General features: G+C 35.9%; 1 protein-coding gene across 2 annotated transcripts; it reads right to left on the minus strand.

Annotated features, from left to right (window-relative positions):
- Positions 1-54: 54 nt before the first annotated feature.
- Positions 55-16,579, minus strand: LOC135682479 (uncharacterized). 2 transcript variants are annotated; one of them, XR_010515705.2, is made up of 5 exons: positions 15,548-16,579; positions 12,704-12,925; positions 5,644-11,326; positions 4,033-4,263; positions 55-3,212 (listed from the first exon to the last, which is right to left on the minus strand). XR_010515705.2 is itself a non-coding variant. In XM_065197469.2 (3 exons), the coding sequence occupies exons 1-3, from the start codon at positions 15,694-15,696 to the stop codon at positions 10,630-10,632; spliced, it is 1,068 nt and encodes a 355-aa protein (XP_065053541.1). In that variant the 5' UTR covers positions 15,697-16,579; the 3' UTR covers positions 4,271-10,629. The 2 variants fall into 2 exon arrangements, 1 of the variants encoding a protein (XP_065053541.1); XM_065197469.2 differs by lacking the exons at positions 55-3,212; positions 4,033-4,263 and having other exon boundaries at positions 4,271-11,326.
- Between the last annotated feature and the right edge of the window lie 112 nt (positions 16,580-16,691).

The raw sequence follows: 16,691 nt of genomic DNA on the forward strand, positions 1-16,691 counted from the left end.
AAAGGCATGAAAGGAAAACAGTATTGAATTTTTGGCAGTAAGTTGCTCATAAAGCTCAATTTACATAGACAAAACTGCAATCAACTCCCAAGTTTCAATATCCTCATGACATGTCACCTGTTGCCCTTCTAGCAAAATGGAAACGCCATAAGCTAGGGTTTAAACTATATAATGACGAACCAAAGAACGCATTCGAAGCGTATGAATGACGCAAAAGACCAACCCCTTGAAAGAGACTCTACCAGAGTACCTGCGAGAGGCAAATCACTTCAATAAAATCACTTAGACCTTTGAAGGAAATCCTATTGTTTTATCAGAAAATTCCTGGAAACTATTTTGTTTTGTGTGGAAATCTCGTAGACTTTTTACAAGAGTGAATTACCCCTCGAGTGCCTCTATGCTTTATCGAATATACGTTAAGAACAAACCCCGTCTTTGAATTTTGTATTATTTTGAACCAGAAAGGAATACCTGGGGCTTTGTTGTTTAGCCGACCAATCACATAATTTGAAAAACAATTGAGGCTATCTGTAAGGCTTAAGCAATGTAACCAAATCACCACCAGGTACGAATCTTTTGATTAGCTTGAATGATTGAAAGCAGAAGAAATTACAAGCCTGTAAGAAATTTTCTAGGAATTTGAGATAAAAACCTGGGATCATGACGTCATTTTTGATGGGCTCTTGAGCACATGGATAGTCAAGAGCAAAGATCAACATGTACAGAAGCTTTTACAAAAAAGAAGATCGTCAACCTGTTTATATATAAGTATCACCATGGCAGCTGATGCTAAAAATAGCTCTTTGTGATCAACAGTGAAGGCTGAATTATAATTTATTATATAGATCTCTGCACAGTGGCATTTTTTAGGGAGTGTGGGGGTGGCCGTCTTCCAATGCATTTCAAAAGTATGAATAGTGTACAAACTGTATTATATTAATCTGTTTTATAATCCCTAGATCCCCCTAATAATATCCAAGATTTCCCTAATAGTACCCACAAATCCCCCATGCGCTTTGATGTGACAATTTAATTTCCAGCTTCATTGTTAGAACTGTTTTAGTTCAAATTAGGATTTACAACACTTCATTTAGTCCGGATTTTCATATTATTTGTGCCTGTATTGAGAGTTTAAGACAATATATAGTTTGAAAGGTTTTAAAAAATTTGACAAGAAAATATTTGTCGCTAATCACGGTCAGATCACTTACAAAAGTTTTAACTTGATATCTTCATCACTAGCACCATCAAAACTTATAGACTAAAATTCTGGTTTTTGATCCAGACCTAAAGGGAAAATTGGTTCATTGATATTAGAAGCATTTTTCAAGCCTTAAATTGCATGCGGGTCAAGCAGTGATCTACTTATACAAGAAATCTACTTGTATAAAGTGGAACACGCCGATATATAATGGAACATGCCAACTGACACTGATATGCAAGGATGGCTACTGGGGCCGATTCTTATGTCTTGACAATTTCATCGCGTACACAATTCTACGGCGTGTTCGAATAAGGCTTTTGAAAACCTTTTGGTAGAAAATGATTTGCTCTTGTTCTTATAAGAGCTCTTTCGAGAACTAATAAGATCTATGTCTTTCAATTTTAATAATTATTATAATGACAATTTTTACAAAGTGCCAAAATCTACTAGGTATTTATTTTTAGCGCTGTACTAGAGTTTAGATACGTTGTCAATATTTACAAGTACAACGTTCCAGAATGAGCTGAATTTTCAAAGCAATAGAAAATAAGAATCGTCCCATTCGGATTTAAAAGCAAAAAATGCTTTTTGCGTTATGAATGCTATATGGTAGGTGAATCAAGGATATAGCAACAGCGACTAGAAATGCTCTGTCTCCGAATGTTCTGTTTCATACATGACCTGAAAGAGTATCTCCTCTCTGTGCTTGAATCGAGAACCTACTCGCTATGTAAGACGGGACCATGTTAGCGATGTGTACGTCAAACCTCGTAGCCGGTCCTTTGTGTCACAGGTTTCCAATGTAGGTCGTTTAATGCTGGAGTGATGTGAAAGTGATCATATTTTTTATACCATTTATCATCCTAGCTGCTGCATCATGCACGCGTTGCAGTGCCTGTATTTGGCAATCTGGCAGACAGTGAAAAAAAGTTTTTAGTATTTGATTTTTTAAAACCAAGCTTTCATCGCTCATTGTTTCAAAAATTCTCTAAGAATAGACTGGCTTTACTTCAGCCTCAGCGATCTTTATAGAATTTGTGTTCAATTTGCTTAAATTATGCTTTCTGCCTATCATAATGAATGCAGTCTTTCCGCCATTTTCCACAAAAATTGCATACGCTATTCTGAAAAATCCCTTTATTTCGAGAAAAATCACCTAAAATCCAATTGCTCTAAAATAGTCCTGTACACTTTTTGAAATCGTTGTAAGGTGCACTTCTCGCAAAAATCACTGCTGAAATGTTTGAGTCGGATAGGGTAGTATTCATTATAAGGATTGCCATGGAGGATTTTCTTGCCATTTTTTTTACTACAAAAAAATTGGCGTGAGAACATCACTGGATTGACCGATTTCCTCCTCTATTTCAGGCAGTCGGTCTGTTTGAATCAAAGAAAGTAGTAAGCGAGCACACGATTACCCTTCTATTAAAAAATGGGCTCAAATTCATCCCATCAAAGAATAATGTTCTGGTTCGCATATGGCTCACGTAGTTAAATGTAGGGGGTGAAATTTATCAGGGTGTTGTTGTACTTGACGAAGCATGTCCGAAGCAAATTTTGTTCGAATTCCACGATCAAGTTTCTCATAATTAAACTGCGGCAAAGAGCTAATCAGAAGAATTTTGAGGAGGCAGTGAATCGTTCAAAAAATTATCACCGCGTGCTAATTTTGTTCTTACTAGAAGAAAACTGTCGATTAGTAACGGAATCCTTAATATAAAACAACAGGTTCCATAAAGCATGGTTAATCAATTTTTGGCTATCAACAATTTTAGTTTCAAAACAGCTGCCAATACACTCAAGAATCAGCGACCATTCCACACAAAGCAGTCTCAGTGAAAAGATTGTAGTTTTCAAGGATATATTATAAGACAGAAGTATGAAGAAAATGAATGAAAATTTCCAGTTTATGCATGATTTACAACAAATCTACTACATATAGCAGAAAGAATTTCAGTTAGTCTGCTTTGCGCCTTTCAATCGTTGCCTTGCTTAGCATTTTTTGTCTCTAGGATAAAAGAATAGTTGTTAAAAAATGACGGTAACATGCTTTTGCGATTAAACAGGTGGCAAAAAAGTTAAAGTCTTATATAAATGTACAAAGCTGCCGTTAGAGGATACTTAGTAAATGCAGAACGCACACCTTTAGAGAAGTCACCAAACGATCAAGTGTATGCCGGCGCTATTTACTGTCACGGTATGATCATAAGCCTTGGTGATAACTGCCAGCACTAAGGTAATATCTGCAACAATGTGACGAGTAATACCTCCCTCCCTTTCTTCCTTCCTATTAATTTATTCCTAATTTTAGTTATTCATTTATAACTTCATTTTTTTCTATTTTTTATTCTTTTTTTGTCTTCTCTTTAATCTTTTTAATTTCTTACTATATTGATTCACTCAATTACTCATTTATCTACTCCTTCTTATTTTGATTCCCACGTTTGTTTGTTGATTCATCATTTCTCCTTTTATTCATTTATCAGTTTTCATTTATTCTTTCATCTTTCTTTAATTCATTTGTTTTTTTCTTTCATTCATTCATGCATACGTTCATTCATTCACCCATTAACGTATTCGTTCGCTCATTGTTCTATTCGTCTACATTTTCGTTCATTTGTTTATCAACTCATTCATTCAATTGTTTCCTCATATTTCTACAATTCATCTTCTCGATTTCCTTTCTCAATCTCAATCAAACAAATACAACAATAATTTATAAGCTTAAAAACGTAAGAGATGCAGGGGAAATGAGTGCTTTAATATTCACGTTGATTTGATCACTTCAAGGTACCAAAAACGAACTCAAATATTTCAAATAAATTTACCATGATCTGTTCTCTTATATATTTCAGTTGAATTCTACACTCCCCTGCTAGCTTCTCGTGTAATCGTCTCCAGACTTCCAACCTCTGATTGATCATCAATCTGTGCCCTTCTTCGTGGATTTCTCGTCCTGGCATCAAGTGGGATCCAGCTGGTTTTGTAGTAAGCATCACAATAAGCAGGACAATCAAAGCTTTTGAGCATATCATTGCCATATTTCTGGGGCCGTTTCTCTAGATATTGAAAAAAATGAGACTGTAAGAAACAGTTTTGAAAGCAGAAGATGGATATTGGAAAAAGATGAGAAGGCATATTTACTTTTCAATGTAAAAACACATATATGAACCATTCTTTAAAATTTCCACCTAGCGTATCTGCGTATGGAAGAGAATATGTGATCTTAAGGTACAGTATTTGGGTATTGTCTATACTTTCCGCTTTGTTGCTAAATATGGAAGGACTTTATTTTAAGATAGCCTACGTCATACGACATACAACGTCATGTATTAATCACTTATGAATTCACGAGGATCTCTTCCTCTTGTGCGGAGATCTCGACAAAGTTTTTGTTAGAGCTGGTAATTGCTGACAAAATGAATTTGGTTGAACAAATTAAAACGTTTCACACGATCAATGTCTTAGTAAATTTTAAATACTTCAATTTTGCCAAATTCAGACGATAAACGAGATATATTTTTGATTCAAAAGACCTATATTTAAGTTTTTCGTGGCAATGAATTTCAGGTCAAAGGTTTACTATAAACAATAATAAACGAACGGTGATTTGAAAAGCCGTAGATGATTCAGGCCTTGGTATTGTTCATCAGAGTATGATGAAACAAGATTCTTAAAAAATGTTCTCTTCCTTATGATTCATTCTAATATCCTGTAAATAAATTTCTGGATTCATTATCGATGGTCCATTAAAGATTTGAAACAAATACACACTTATGTCATGATAATTCTTAAAACTTTGAAAATTTATAAAGGTGACAAATATTAGCCTCAAACATTACCTGCTCATTTGCTAGGGATCAAAAATGCATTTCCTAAAATTCCTTCCATAAACTTGAACAGAACCGATCATAAACTGACGCTCGATGAGGTCTCTCGCAGTTAAACGTCTTGTTTAGAAACTCGCTTAAAAAAGGTCAGCGCTAACTATAGCACCTGTCTTAAAAAGCCTTTTACACATCCAGATTCAAAAGCAAAGCAGAATTTTCAAAATACTGATTTCAAAATTTCATAATTGCAACTTGATATTCAAAAGCTTAATTTTTTGACACACAAAGCATTACTTAATTAATCCTTACGCATTTCTGTATATCAATTGTCTACGGAGGCTGGATTTCATTAGATAAAGGCAAAGAAAAACGATTGAAAAAAACCAGAGAAATCAATACCAAATAACAAAAACGTTATTTAAATAAGGTGAAAAATGTGACAAACTATCTTAAAAACTTATATTCCAAATTGTGGGCAGAGTTTTGAAACACCAAAATTGAGCGAGCGTTTAATGGACAAAAACTAAATATACAAATTTCATTATTATAACACGAGTACAAAAACTAAATGTAGAAGGAAAAATAAAAAAATGTTTAAGGTAGCAATACCTTTGTGCTGCGCTTTCTCACGTCGCTGATAGAGCTTGTTTCAATGGCCCCTTCTTTAAGAAGCGGCTTCAGAATTTGCTGGTTTTCTTATACTCCGCCAAGTGTGTTTATTGCGCATGTGACAATCGCGCCTGCAGGATACTTAACATCGATGATACCCGCTTTGACTTGGCCGAACTGAGTTGAAGCCACCAGACAAACGGTGTCCACATGATTCGGTAAATTGAGTTAGAGAATATCTCACATTTGCCAACGGGTCGTTCTTATTTGTGCACTCTGATTTCGTTAGCTAGTAATAAAGGTCGAGATTCCGGCAAGCAACAGCTCTAAGCGTTATAATTCTTCTAAAACCATCTTTTTCTCGAAATAGCTCGTTTCCGACAAGTCTGGTAGTGACATATGCAACGACATATTGGAGAGAGAGAAAGAGAGAGAGAGCTTGATCGAACAAATATCATGGTGCTTCAGCTAACGTCAATCGGAGATTACTATAATCGCCAAAAAGAGGCCACCAGCTGCTGAGGTGTGATCCTCACTAGGGAGATTTGATCACATGATGTGAAGGAACAAAGCATCTACCTGAACTTCGGTATCTTTAAGCTAAATGGCAGAAGTTTCGGCAAATGATACAGAAAGCAGGAAATACCATATAACTGAGTCATCAACGTAAAGCTATGATTTGCTAGCATTTCATTGTTGTGGATTCAAGCCCTTTCTACACGACATTTGCCAACCTAGGTTTAACATAAAGTTGGAAATATAATTTCTCTCCTGTGAATCAAGCCTAGGGAGAACAAGGGCTGGTAGCAACGAACACAGGCATATACGCTTTGTTTGAGTTGGAAACTGAAAGAGAAAATTCTTGATTACAAAGAAGAGAGAATGACGTTAATCCTGAGGCCCTTGCATTAATGTAAAAAGTTAGATTATCATGTATCCGTTAAATTGGCAAAACGAAAAGCAAAAATTTCCTTCAAGAAATTGCTTAAAAACTTGAAGATAAAGCACGCAACAGAAAGCCTTAAGCAGGCTTTAAGAGAAACAAACAATTCCAAAGTTGGTCCGATTTAAACGACAAAAAACAAACATCCGCAATAAAGCCGCAATGTTGCGGCTTGAGTTGCGTGCAACATGGGTTATGTTATGTCATAATGAAGCTGCTCTTTGTTACAAACCATTCTATGCAGCTATGTCCATTGTAGCAGCCTAGTTTATCTAAAAATTGAATGGCAGTTAAATTCTGCTCATATATAAACAAAAAAGGCCTAACAATTAAATTTGTTTAAACGAACCGTTATAGTAAAAGGATAAAGGCAGTCATCATGGAAAAGGCTAGGCTCTTTTCATCCTACTACAGATCAGCGACCACACCAATTTTAAAACTAATTTTGGAATTCGAAGAATAATCGAAAAATACCTTTCAGACCCTTCCCTCACAAAGCAACTGAGTCTATAATTTCACATGTCACGTGAAATTACCACGACCATTGGGGCTAATCTTATGACTTTCTAACGGAAGAGACTCCTTTTGACTGCCATGACAGAACCGAAATCGATATGATTTCACAAAAGGAGAAGACGTATCTTTCTAAACCTTCTAATAATTTGAATTTTTTTACTAAATAACTTTAAAATCCTTAATCCCCTTTACATTATTCTGGATTCACAAAATACGACAAGAAATGGCTGCATTAAGAGTGCATTACTTCAAGAGCAAGAAAGAGAAGCTTGTTTTCCAATGACATTTTTGCCCCGCGTGCCTCTTTGCACCATCGTTATCTGCAGTCCCTTTTTATATTCAGTGACCAGACATATGGAAAGGGTTTAAAGGGGCTGGGTCACGTAACTGTAAAAAAAAGTTCTGTGAGGGACAGCCTGCGTGTATCAGGGATTTTGTTTACAAATCGTTGTCTTACACAATGGCGGACGATGAAATAATGCTTGAAGCGCTGTCTACATCTTTAATAGCTTCAATGGAGGAAGACGAGAGCGAAGACGATGACTAGCAGTAATCCTATTCATATATGGCCTAACAAGGCCAAAGAAAGATTCAGTACGTAGGGTAGGTCTGAATACTACCTTTCCTGTCGCCTGAATTATAGTGAGATTACTAGAAAATAAAAAAAAGTCGTCTTGGTTTGAAAATTTTAAAACATCTTTTACCTGTAAATGCATTGTGAAATTTAATTTTTTTGAATCTTCAATTTCTCTTCTTTCATTAATTAACTAATTGTTTTATAAATGTAATTATTAATTCTTAATTGCTTTAATTTCTAAATTTTTGTAAAGTAGGCCTAAATTAGTTTGTATATATGTAATTATTAATCATTCATTCTTAATTGCTTTTTATTCTAAATTTTTGCAAATTAGGCCTAAATTAGCTTATACACAAATTGTACATAAACAGCTATATTATCCCCGCCTACTGTAAATAAATTGATTATTATTATCATTATATTTATTATTATGAGATCAGATAAGCTACCAGGTCTGGGTCGTTTTTGAATTTTCCATTAGTCTTCAGCAATTTCTACTGTTCGTGGACCTGTGCTTCAAAATAAACGCGTCTTTGTCCTTTCAGCCAAACGGCCCTATATGAAGTTCTCTTCTCCTTGCCCGCTGCACTGCGAGCAGGCTTCTTTTTTATGGACTGATCCATTCAAAATTCTCCAAATATATGTTTTTAATAATTCTACATGTATTTTGGAATGCAAAATTAATATCTGTTGTGTCATAAACATTGAGATCTTCACGATGCGCGGCGATACACTTCCCTACCAAATATCAGTTCAGCTGCTGTAGTGGATTCACCCCATCCACAAGCTTCAAAATAACGACATTGTCCTGCGGCCTTACAAGTGACCCAGCCCATTTAACTTGCTCTTTAGGGAAGATTTCGCCACCAGGATGACGAGAAATGAATTTTTGGCAGGAATGGTTGGGTGAAATAAATCTTCAGGTCAAGGAAGAAATCGGAAGGAATCTGATAATAAATCAATTACATTAAGCAAGCCGGATCAACAACAGACGTGTTTAAAAAATTCAAAAAAGCATAATCACTTACTATAAAATCACTGTTAATGGGCTAACTACATAAAATGAATGGAAAGATTTTGGATGACCAAAAATATATGCTCACATGTCATGGAAGAACTTCTTGTAGAATAGCTTTGCTTGACAATATCATATCAGCTGATAGGAAGAAGCTTCATTTTGTGACACAATGTGAGATTAAATCTTTTAAAATCAAATCTGAATTTTTTCGGAAGTTTGAAATTCCCCCTTCTTAGCAAGATCAAATGGCCTATTTCTCTCTTTCATCTTTTCCGCCGCATGCCAACCAAGAGCTAATACAAGTCAGAAACTACACAGCTTTTTGAAAGCCTAGCTCCGATAATAAAGCAAAGAGCCTGGTCTATTTTCCTTCATCTCCTTGCCTTTCTCAATTTCTTCGTATTTTTTCCCATCCAGCTATCTTCGTATAAATGTACCATAAAGTTTATGTCGACGTTTTGACAAAGTTATCGAAGTTTTGAGCTGGTTACATAAAAATTGGAAGAACAGAATTATTATCCCTTTGTAAAAGTAGGCTATAGGCATTTCTAGTTTCGAGTTTTATGAAAGGTGGAATCATTGTATGAACATGCGAGAAAGGAAAAACTCGAATGATTGATTTTCAAGGGCACTTGAAGACTGCATAGAAAAGTTGGCACAAGGACAAAACGAATGTAAGTCAAAGAAATAACACCATTTCCCAAGGATGTTGTGAAAGATTGTCCCAGCTATGTATTCTTTGGAAACACAAGCTGCTAAGACGGTATCAGCGCTACTTGGGTATGAGGCTATAGACCAAATTGTTTCAGTTTACCACACAAGTAAAGGTGTTAATCGCTATGGAAGTCGTCACTGAGACAGGGCATTTAGCAGAGATAGCGGAGACAATTTTCAAAATTGTAAAGTATTTCCATAATAAAGCTACTAATACTAGAAAATCTTTTAGACAACAAAATTGGATTAAAATGTTGAAAAATATTGGCTTTTGCACATTTGCAACCTTCGATGTGGATGTTAAAGAAACTTAGATGATAAATACTTTGAAAATGCCAATTTTATGATAATAACATTGATCCAGTTTAACTGATATGGTACTACTTATCTTTTTCTAATTTTACACTTAGATTCTAGTTCAATTTTAGGTTTCGACCATGGATAGCGTGCCTCACATAGCAATTTACAAAATACCAGTCAAAACGTAAGCAGTAATGACGAGTTTGGAAAGTGTTAACCCTGAGCGTCTTTATGAAGATATGAAAGTATTTACAGTTAGGTTAAAGGCTCTGTGAATAGTTACTCTACAAACACAATCAATCCTCATACATAATCGTATTTTGTGAGGTTTGAATTTGCGAGTAGTCGTTTTCTACACTTTTGATAAATAATATATTTAAAATTCTTTTATTGTTGACTTATAATAATCAATACTTTTTAAAGCTAAATAACCATGGAAACAACCCAGTTTATCAATAAAATTTGAGCCAATCCTGTATACATAGCTAAAATCTAAAAACTCATGTACCTGCATATCATTAAATACAATTAGACGGACAATTTACAGAGGAAGCAAACATCAAGCTTTGATGAAAATTTCTCTACAGATAAGTCTCTCCTCTTTGTATGCCAAAAGGAGCACAAAGGAAAAAACAATGATATCTCTCCGTATTAAGCCTAAAAAGTTGACGTGCATCGCACATTATAGAACAGTGGAGAACTCAATACTGAAATTCATATCTAGGTGTAATCCTTTCAAAACAATAAGAGCAAAATGAGCAACGAATGAGCTTTCTTTTATGACCACAGTACAAATGCAATGTAATAATTATGAGTTTCCTGAGATGATATGACCGTAAAGATAACACGTGCTTCTTATACGGCTAATCATATAAAAAACAGGTGTACTAGAACAGAAAGCCACCTCTAAATTCGCTTTTATCTACGTTTGTCCAGTCGTTCGTAATAATCTTTCCAAAGTAGCGGAGGTGATTGGTAAGGTTTTTTCTCTTTTAAACTCAAAAAAGGGTATAATTTTTGTTGCTCTAAAGTTCCGTTCCAAGGTTCTGGGTTAACAAAGCTCGGCATTGCACCTGTCAACTTTCTGAAGTATTCATCAGATTCTTCATTTATTCTTTTCCGATTCTCTTTCTTTTTCTTTTCAGCCTTTGCACTCCTTAACCAGTTTTCGTACGCCAGTTGACTCTCTTTTCTTCTTTCAATTCCTTTCTCTCTCATTTCTAAAGACTTCTGTTTTTCTTCTGAAACTTTTTCTTTCATTTTCTCTTCCTTTTCGTTTAACCATCTTTCATATGCAATTTTTGATTTCGTTCTTATTATTTCTTTTTGTTGTTCTTCTTTCAGTTTTTCAAATTCTTTTTGTGCTGCTAATTCCTTTTTTCGTTTTTCGTATTCATAATTTTTTTCAGCAAGCCATCTTTTTCTGTTATCCTCTTCTTGTTTTTCCTTTCTTTGTTTCTCTTCCTTTTTTAATTTATATTCAATCTTCTTCTTCTGCTTAAGCTCACGTTTCAATTGAATTCTCTTCAGATCTTCAATAGCTTTCTCGATTATCCATTCTTCCCAGGATTTTGTAAGAATCTTCATTTGCTGGTCGACATTGGCAGTTCTCAGACTGCAAACAAACAGACAAATATTGCTTCAGTTGGCAATAATCCTTACTAGATAAGATGCTTTTGAAGGGTATTGTTGTTGACAATATCGATGAAAATACAGAGGATTGAGAAGGACAGAGCTTCAAGACAGACTAACAAGTTTGTTCGGTCAATATTTCTTGGATAGAGAAGCAAAGTCCACCACAGAAAGGTCCACACGACACGACAGACAGCATGTAACCTATGTACCTGAACGTGGATCATAATCGTCAAGTAAGAAAGGTATTGCAAAAACTTTGAAATTGAAATTTTACAACAGCGGCACTTTCTGTAAATGAAGAATGTGTGGTCTCAAAACTTTCACAGGGACTATATCCTTGTTCACTATAGACAGAAAAGTCATCTACAGATGGTTCCAGTCCTGCTCAGGAGCAGCAGCCCTCCATAAATTCACCAGTTACTATGACAGAGACCGTAGCAATAGTGAAATAGTTGAGCTTTGCTTTATAACAAAATCTTCAACTCTTTGATGTAACCAATTTGCATTTCAGAAAAGTACAGAAGCACGGATTCCCTGGCTTCTTATTACACCCATATCAGGCAACAGCACTGATATTCCATCTCAAAAATATAAGGACACTAACCATCTTTTCTCACCAAAACAGCTTAAAAACTACCCTGGGTACCAGAGCCACAAAGTTTCCAGTTTGTAAACAGAAAGCCAAGGGGAGAAGCAGAGGTTTTTTTTTCCTATCTTCCATTTCTATGATCGAATTTATGTGGCTGTCGTACCCAGTACAAAAACACCTTTTAGATACTAACAAAGTGTAAGAGGGCCTGACTTGCTGCTCCTGTATGTCCTATTGAGACAAGGTTTCAAAATCTACCTACTATCTTAGAGGGTTCTTCTATGCAGGGTTATATTGTATATATCATCTACTGTCAAAGCCATTACAAAGATACAAAAAACAAGTTGGGTAATGGTAGACAGATCCATTTCTATTTGATGGGTTTAAAAGATATCTGTTGCAATTAAACCAAAAAAAGTTTGGCCCCAATTTGCAAAAGAATGTTGTCCTTTTTTGTAGAGTATTTTGAACATGGCTGCTAGAGTACTTTTCTGAGAGTAGAAACATTCATAGTCAAGGAACTTTGCATACTGTTATGTCTATTAGTTTTATTTCTAGAGCCTGCTCAGAATTATTGCAATTACCAAATATAAATTTGCAACTTTGAAAATAGTCTTTCTAGAAATCTTTTAGCTAGAATTTGTGGTTTTTTCTTTATCAAAAGTTTGAATTGAACTTCTTTATTAGCAAGCAGGTTGAATGTATAACATTTGTATGTGATTGGCTTTCTCTGGCACACAAGACAACATGATCATCAAATTTCCATACCTTGGAGGGCCTTTGGACTTTCTATAACCATAACTCTGAGGTGGTACTTTCTTTTGAGGGGTCTTTAATGATGCAATATACCTTTTGTGCTTTTTTAGACTAGCATAGGTTGTTGAAGAACTTTGATCCGATGCCTCATCTTCACTAGAGCAGCTACTGCTTGAGCTTGATGATGATGATGATTTAGAAGATGATCTAGATGTTGATGCAGATGATACTGATCTGAAGTGAGAAAAAAGACAGTTAAATGGTTTGCCAAGACCACAGAAGCTATTGATACAAGCTATATCTAATATCCAGATGGTTACTAAGTAAATTAAGCTCAATACAGTGATATTTCACTCGAAAGCCTTACTGAAACTGAAAAAACTTTTTTCAGTATAAATTACATCACTGTAGCTTATATGATATAGATACCAAATTCAATGTAGTAATGCAAAAGGCATATAGCCCAGTCTGCAGAGTATATGTAACAGTTCTCAACAAGCTCTAGCATGAAATACTCATTCGCATAATGTTTTCTGCTTGCAAACCTCTCTTTATTATTCCTTTGGCATGCAACGCTGGACTTTTTGTGCTCTAGTGACCCAAAATATCAATGAATTCGAGTATAGTATAGTAATGTATATATGGGCATCATTGCTCAAATGTTTCTGCTTGTTAAAGTGCCATTGATCACTTTGAACTACCCACAAAATCATACATGTTTACCAGACTGCAAAGTTTGGGTATACTTTTTCAGGCCTGGCCGTTTGTATTTTCATAGGTGAGCTGTGAATTGCTCCCCTCATTTGCTGAGGCGAGCTAAATCAGTAACACATAGAATGTACTTTAAAGACAATCGACAGATGACTTAATAAGCCCCTTTAGTATCTGTTGGTTGCCTTAATGTAATAGCCTCAGTCAGGAGTGTGCTGTTTTACTTCTTTCAATTTGCATTTGCTTTAACCGTGACTTAGGCATCCCCCTTTACTTGAAGTATTTGAAAGAACAGACTCTCTCCGTTTTATGTAAAGCTGGCACAACACAAAAACAACAATTCTCTTGCAAAACAATCTTTTTGTTGCACAGAATTTGAAAATGGCTTTAAAAAACAAATTTTGAAACAAACTTAATTATACGTCTAGCACTCTTCAGAGAATAAAACGTCAGAACATAGAAGGAAAACTCTACGCTAAAATACCCAGTTTTGGATCGAAATAGGCCATCAGAAAACGCGAGGACATGACTGTTGAGGTTTTCCAATAAATGCCCCTTTCCTATTGAAAATGTTACCAACGGAGTCCTAAGGTGAAAACGTACTCACTTAGGTCTACACAAAAGCAGTGGGCCATGTTTATATAGTAGATAGATTCACAAACTGCTACATAGATGGAACGATGATCAGGCTTTGCCAATAATGCGAAACATGTCGCCGTTATAGTTTTCACCCAATCTGGGTTTTTCAGTGAATGCTGCTGGATAGTGGAATTCCATATTTTGGTTGTCGTTTTTGATCTGCAAGACAGAGTACCCTGTTCTCTTTGAGGGATAGTTTTGTTTCTATTGCTGGAAGGGACCTGCTGTCTTATTATATCCCCAATCTACAATTCCTACCCATTTCTTCGACTTTCCTTCCAAAAATATTCCTGTTTTCTTAGGATCGAAAGGTTCTAATCGCTACAAACGACGTTTGACTATTTCGGTTAACGCTACAAACCACCTTTCGGTTAACTATCCTTTTCCAAATAGATCGAAGTTTATGCATATCATAACAAAAACCCCCCAACAAGCAAAAAGTTAATTGCAAAAAATGCAGTGACGGGAGAAATCGCTGTTACAAAAATAAGCAAATTAACCCGTTTTCAGGGTTCTCTGAATAGGAAAAGGGCAAATGAATGGAAATTTTAGGGGAGCGATTCTCCCTTCATGTTCTGTTTAGGAGAGCAATTCATAGCTCGCCTCAGGTTGCGAGGGGAGCGTGGAGGCGAGCGCGAGCTATCGCTCGCCTCAAACGGCCAGGCCTGCTTTTTTGCTCAAATCCCGTCCGCGCATTTTTGCAAATTTGGATTAATCCGAGCAGTTGGAACATTGACTTTTGTGTGAATTCCGCGCATAGCCTAATCTCGAGCACTTAAAGTGCCATTTTAAAATGAAATCCCGCAGCTTTTAACCTGTCATTTTGCAACATGATTTGTTCCCGCGCAAGCGTGAGCGACAGAAAATAATTCCCCACACACAAAATATACTTTGCACTCTGGCATGTTTACCAACCTGGGCTGCTCGTAGCTACAATAGCCAAGATCATACATGTTTTCCAACCTGGCTTTAGTAAATACTATCAACATCTGGTTTGCTTGATTTCTATTATTTTATTATCAAATGTAGCTATATATCTATAGTTTTATTTTATATATTATAGTCAAGACAGGATCTCAGGTCTGATATAAACAGGTTGTTCATGAAACAAGTTGTCTTGTTCTTATCTTTATAATCTTTGTCCTGTGTTTAAATGGAACTTTTGGGCAGACATGAGGTAAATCGCTCTTTTTATTTATAAATTAAGAAGCAAAACGATGCATCAGTCATCCAAACTGTTTCGGAGAAAGCACCTTCGTGTAATAAGTGAAGGTCGTTCGGAGAGGTTCAAGTTTTTCCTGCAAAGCCAGAAACCATCGGAGGTATTGTTTTGGTTCTTGTCTTGCAAACAGAATTTGATTATGAGTTCAAAACATTAAACAGTTTTTTGTTGCATACATCGTTTGTTGCATACATCATATGTGATTTTCGATCGTGCGGTCGGAAAATAGGCCTAAGCTGTCCCCGTTTCTGCGACGTAACAGTGTGTAAAGTAGTTTAACTAACCTTTTAGAGATACTTTCATAGTCTGAAGCATAGAGAGGTGTTAGCAATGATCTCGTTGAATCCCCAGCAACTAGTGAATCTTCAGAGAACAACTGTTCGTTTCCGTTGTTCACAGGAATAACAAATGTCTCATTCAAACTTTCCGCCATTGCATTTCTTGCTGATTGTAACGGCTATGTCTCGTTTTCATGACAGTGTCTCGTTCCGACGCTGCTCAAAAACAAAAAATTAAAGAAACAAATAAAGGAACACGAGGAAATTTTTCCAACGTGTGTCGCAACTAATTGCTGAAAAACATCACCAAAACGTTAGTGAAACCTCTGCTTGGATCAAAAGAAAGCTGAGTTTTTGCTTACTTAGAACTGCAGTAATTTGTATAAGAGGTTCTAGGTCCCGACAACATGTTGTCCGTATTGGTGAAATGGGTGACATTGACACTAGAAACAATTTATCTAGCATCACTTATTAAAAACATTATGTTTGTTACTTAATTGTATGTTCATTTCATTTTGTAAACCGGCAGCCTATCGGTATATAAACAATGCTGAATTCATATATGTAATGTTTTAATCAATGTAAAAAATAAACTGAAGCAAATGCAAACGAATAAAGCAACGAGACAAGCATCCGAACCGATGTTGCGGTCAAGAAATGGTAAATGCCCCAGCCACACCCAGTGGCGGACGGACTAACTAACAGGCACAACGTACACGCGAAGTTAAAAGAAGAGCTCCCATTTTAAAAAGTAAGAACCTCTTAAAAACCGTTTCTGAATAATAGGGGTCCCCAAAATTTCCCATGGCCGATGTAAAACCCTGTGTGCGTCCGCCACGCCCCACATCCTTAGTGAGATTGACGGTCGAAAAGTGGTCATCTACCTTCTCTTTCACCGATCCACTTTCTCACTGAGGCTCTGGCACCCAGGGTAGAGAAGGAAACTTAATTATTGTTCTGAGGGGGTGGGGGAGCAGAAGTAGTGGCATTTTAGTAAAACGCAAATTGTTCGGTGTTCCAATTGTTTGGCAGGCATTTTAATGTAGTTCTTCGCAAGCAAGTGAAAGAAAATACTGTTACATTGTATTTATCTTTTAGGATTCAAAACTTAGTACTTATCTCAGGATATACCTGAACTTTTGAGAAATTT

This window comes from Rhopilema esculentum, chromosome 17, assembly GCF_057945365.1.
Source record: "Rhopilema esculentum isolate cy_ngs chromosome 17, ASM5794536v1, whole genome shotgun sequence".
Taxonomy (NCBI): domain Eukaryota; kingdom Metazoa; phylum Cnidaria; class Scyphozoa; order Rhizostomeae; family Rhizostomatidae; genus Rhopilema; species Rhopilema esculentum.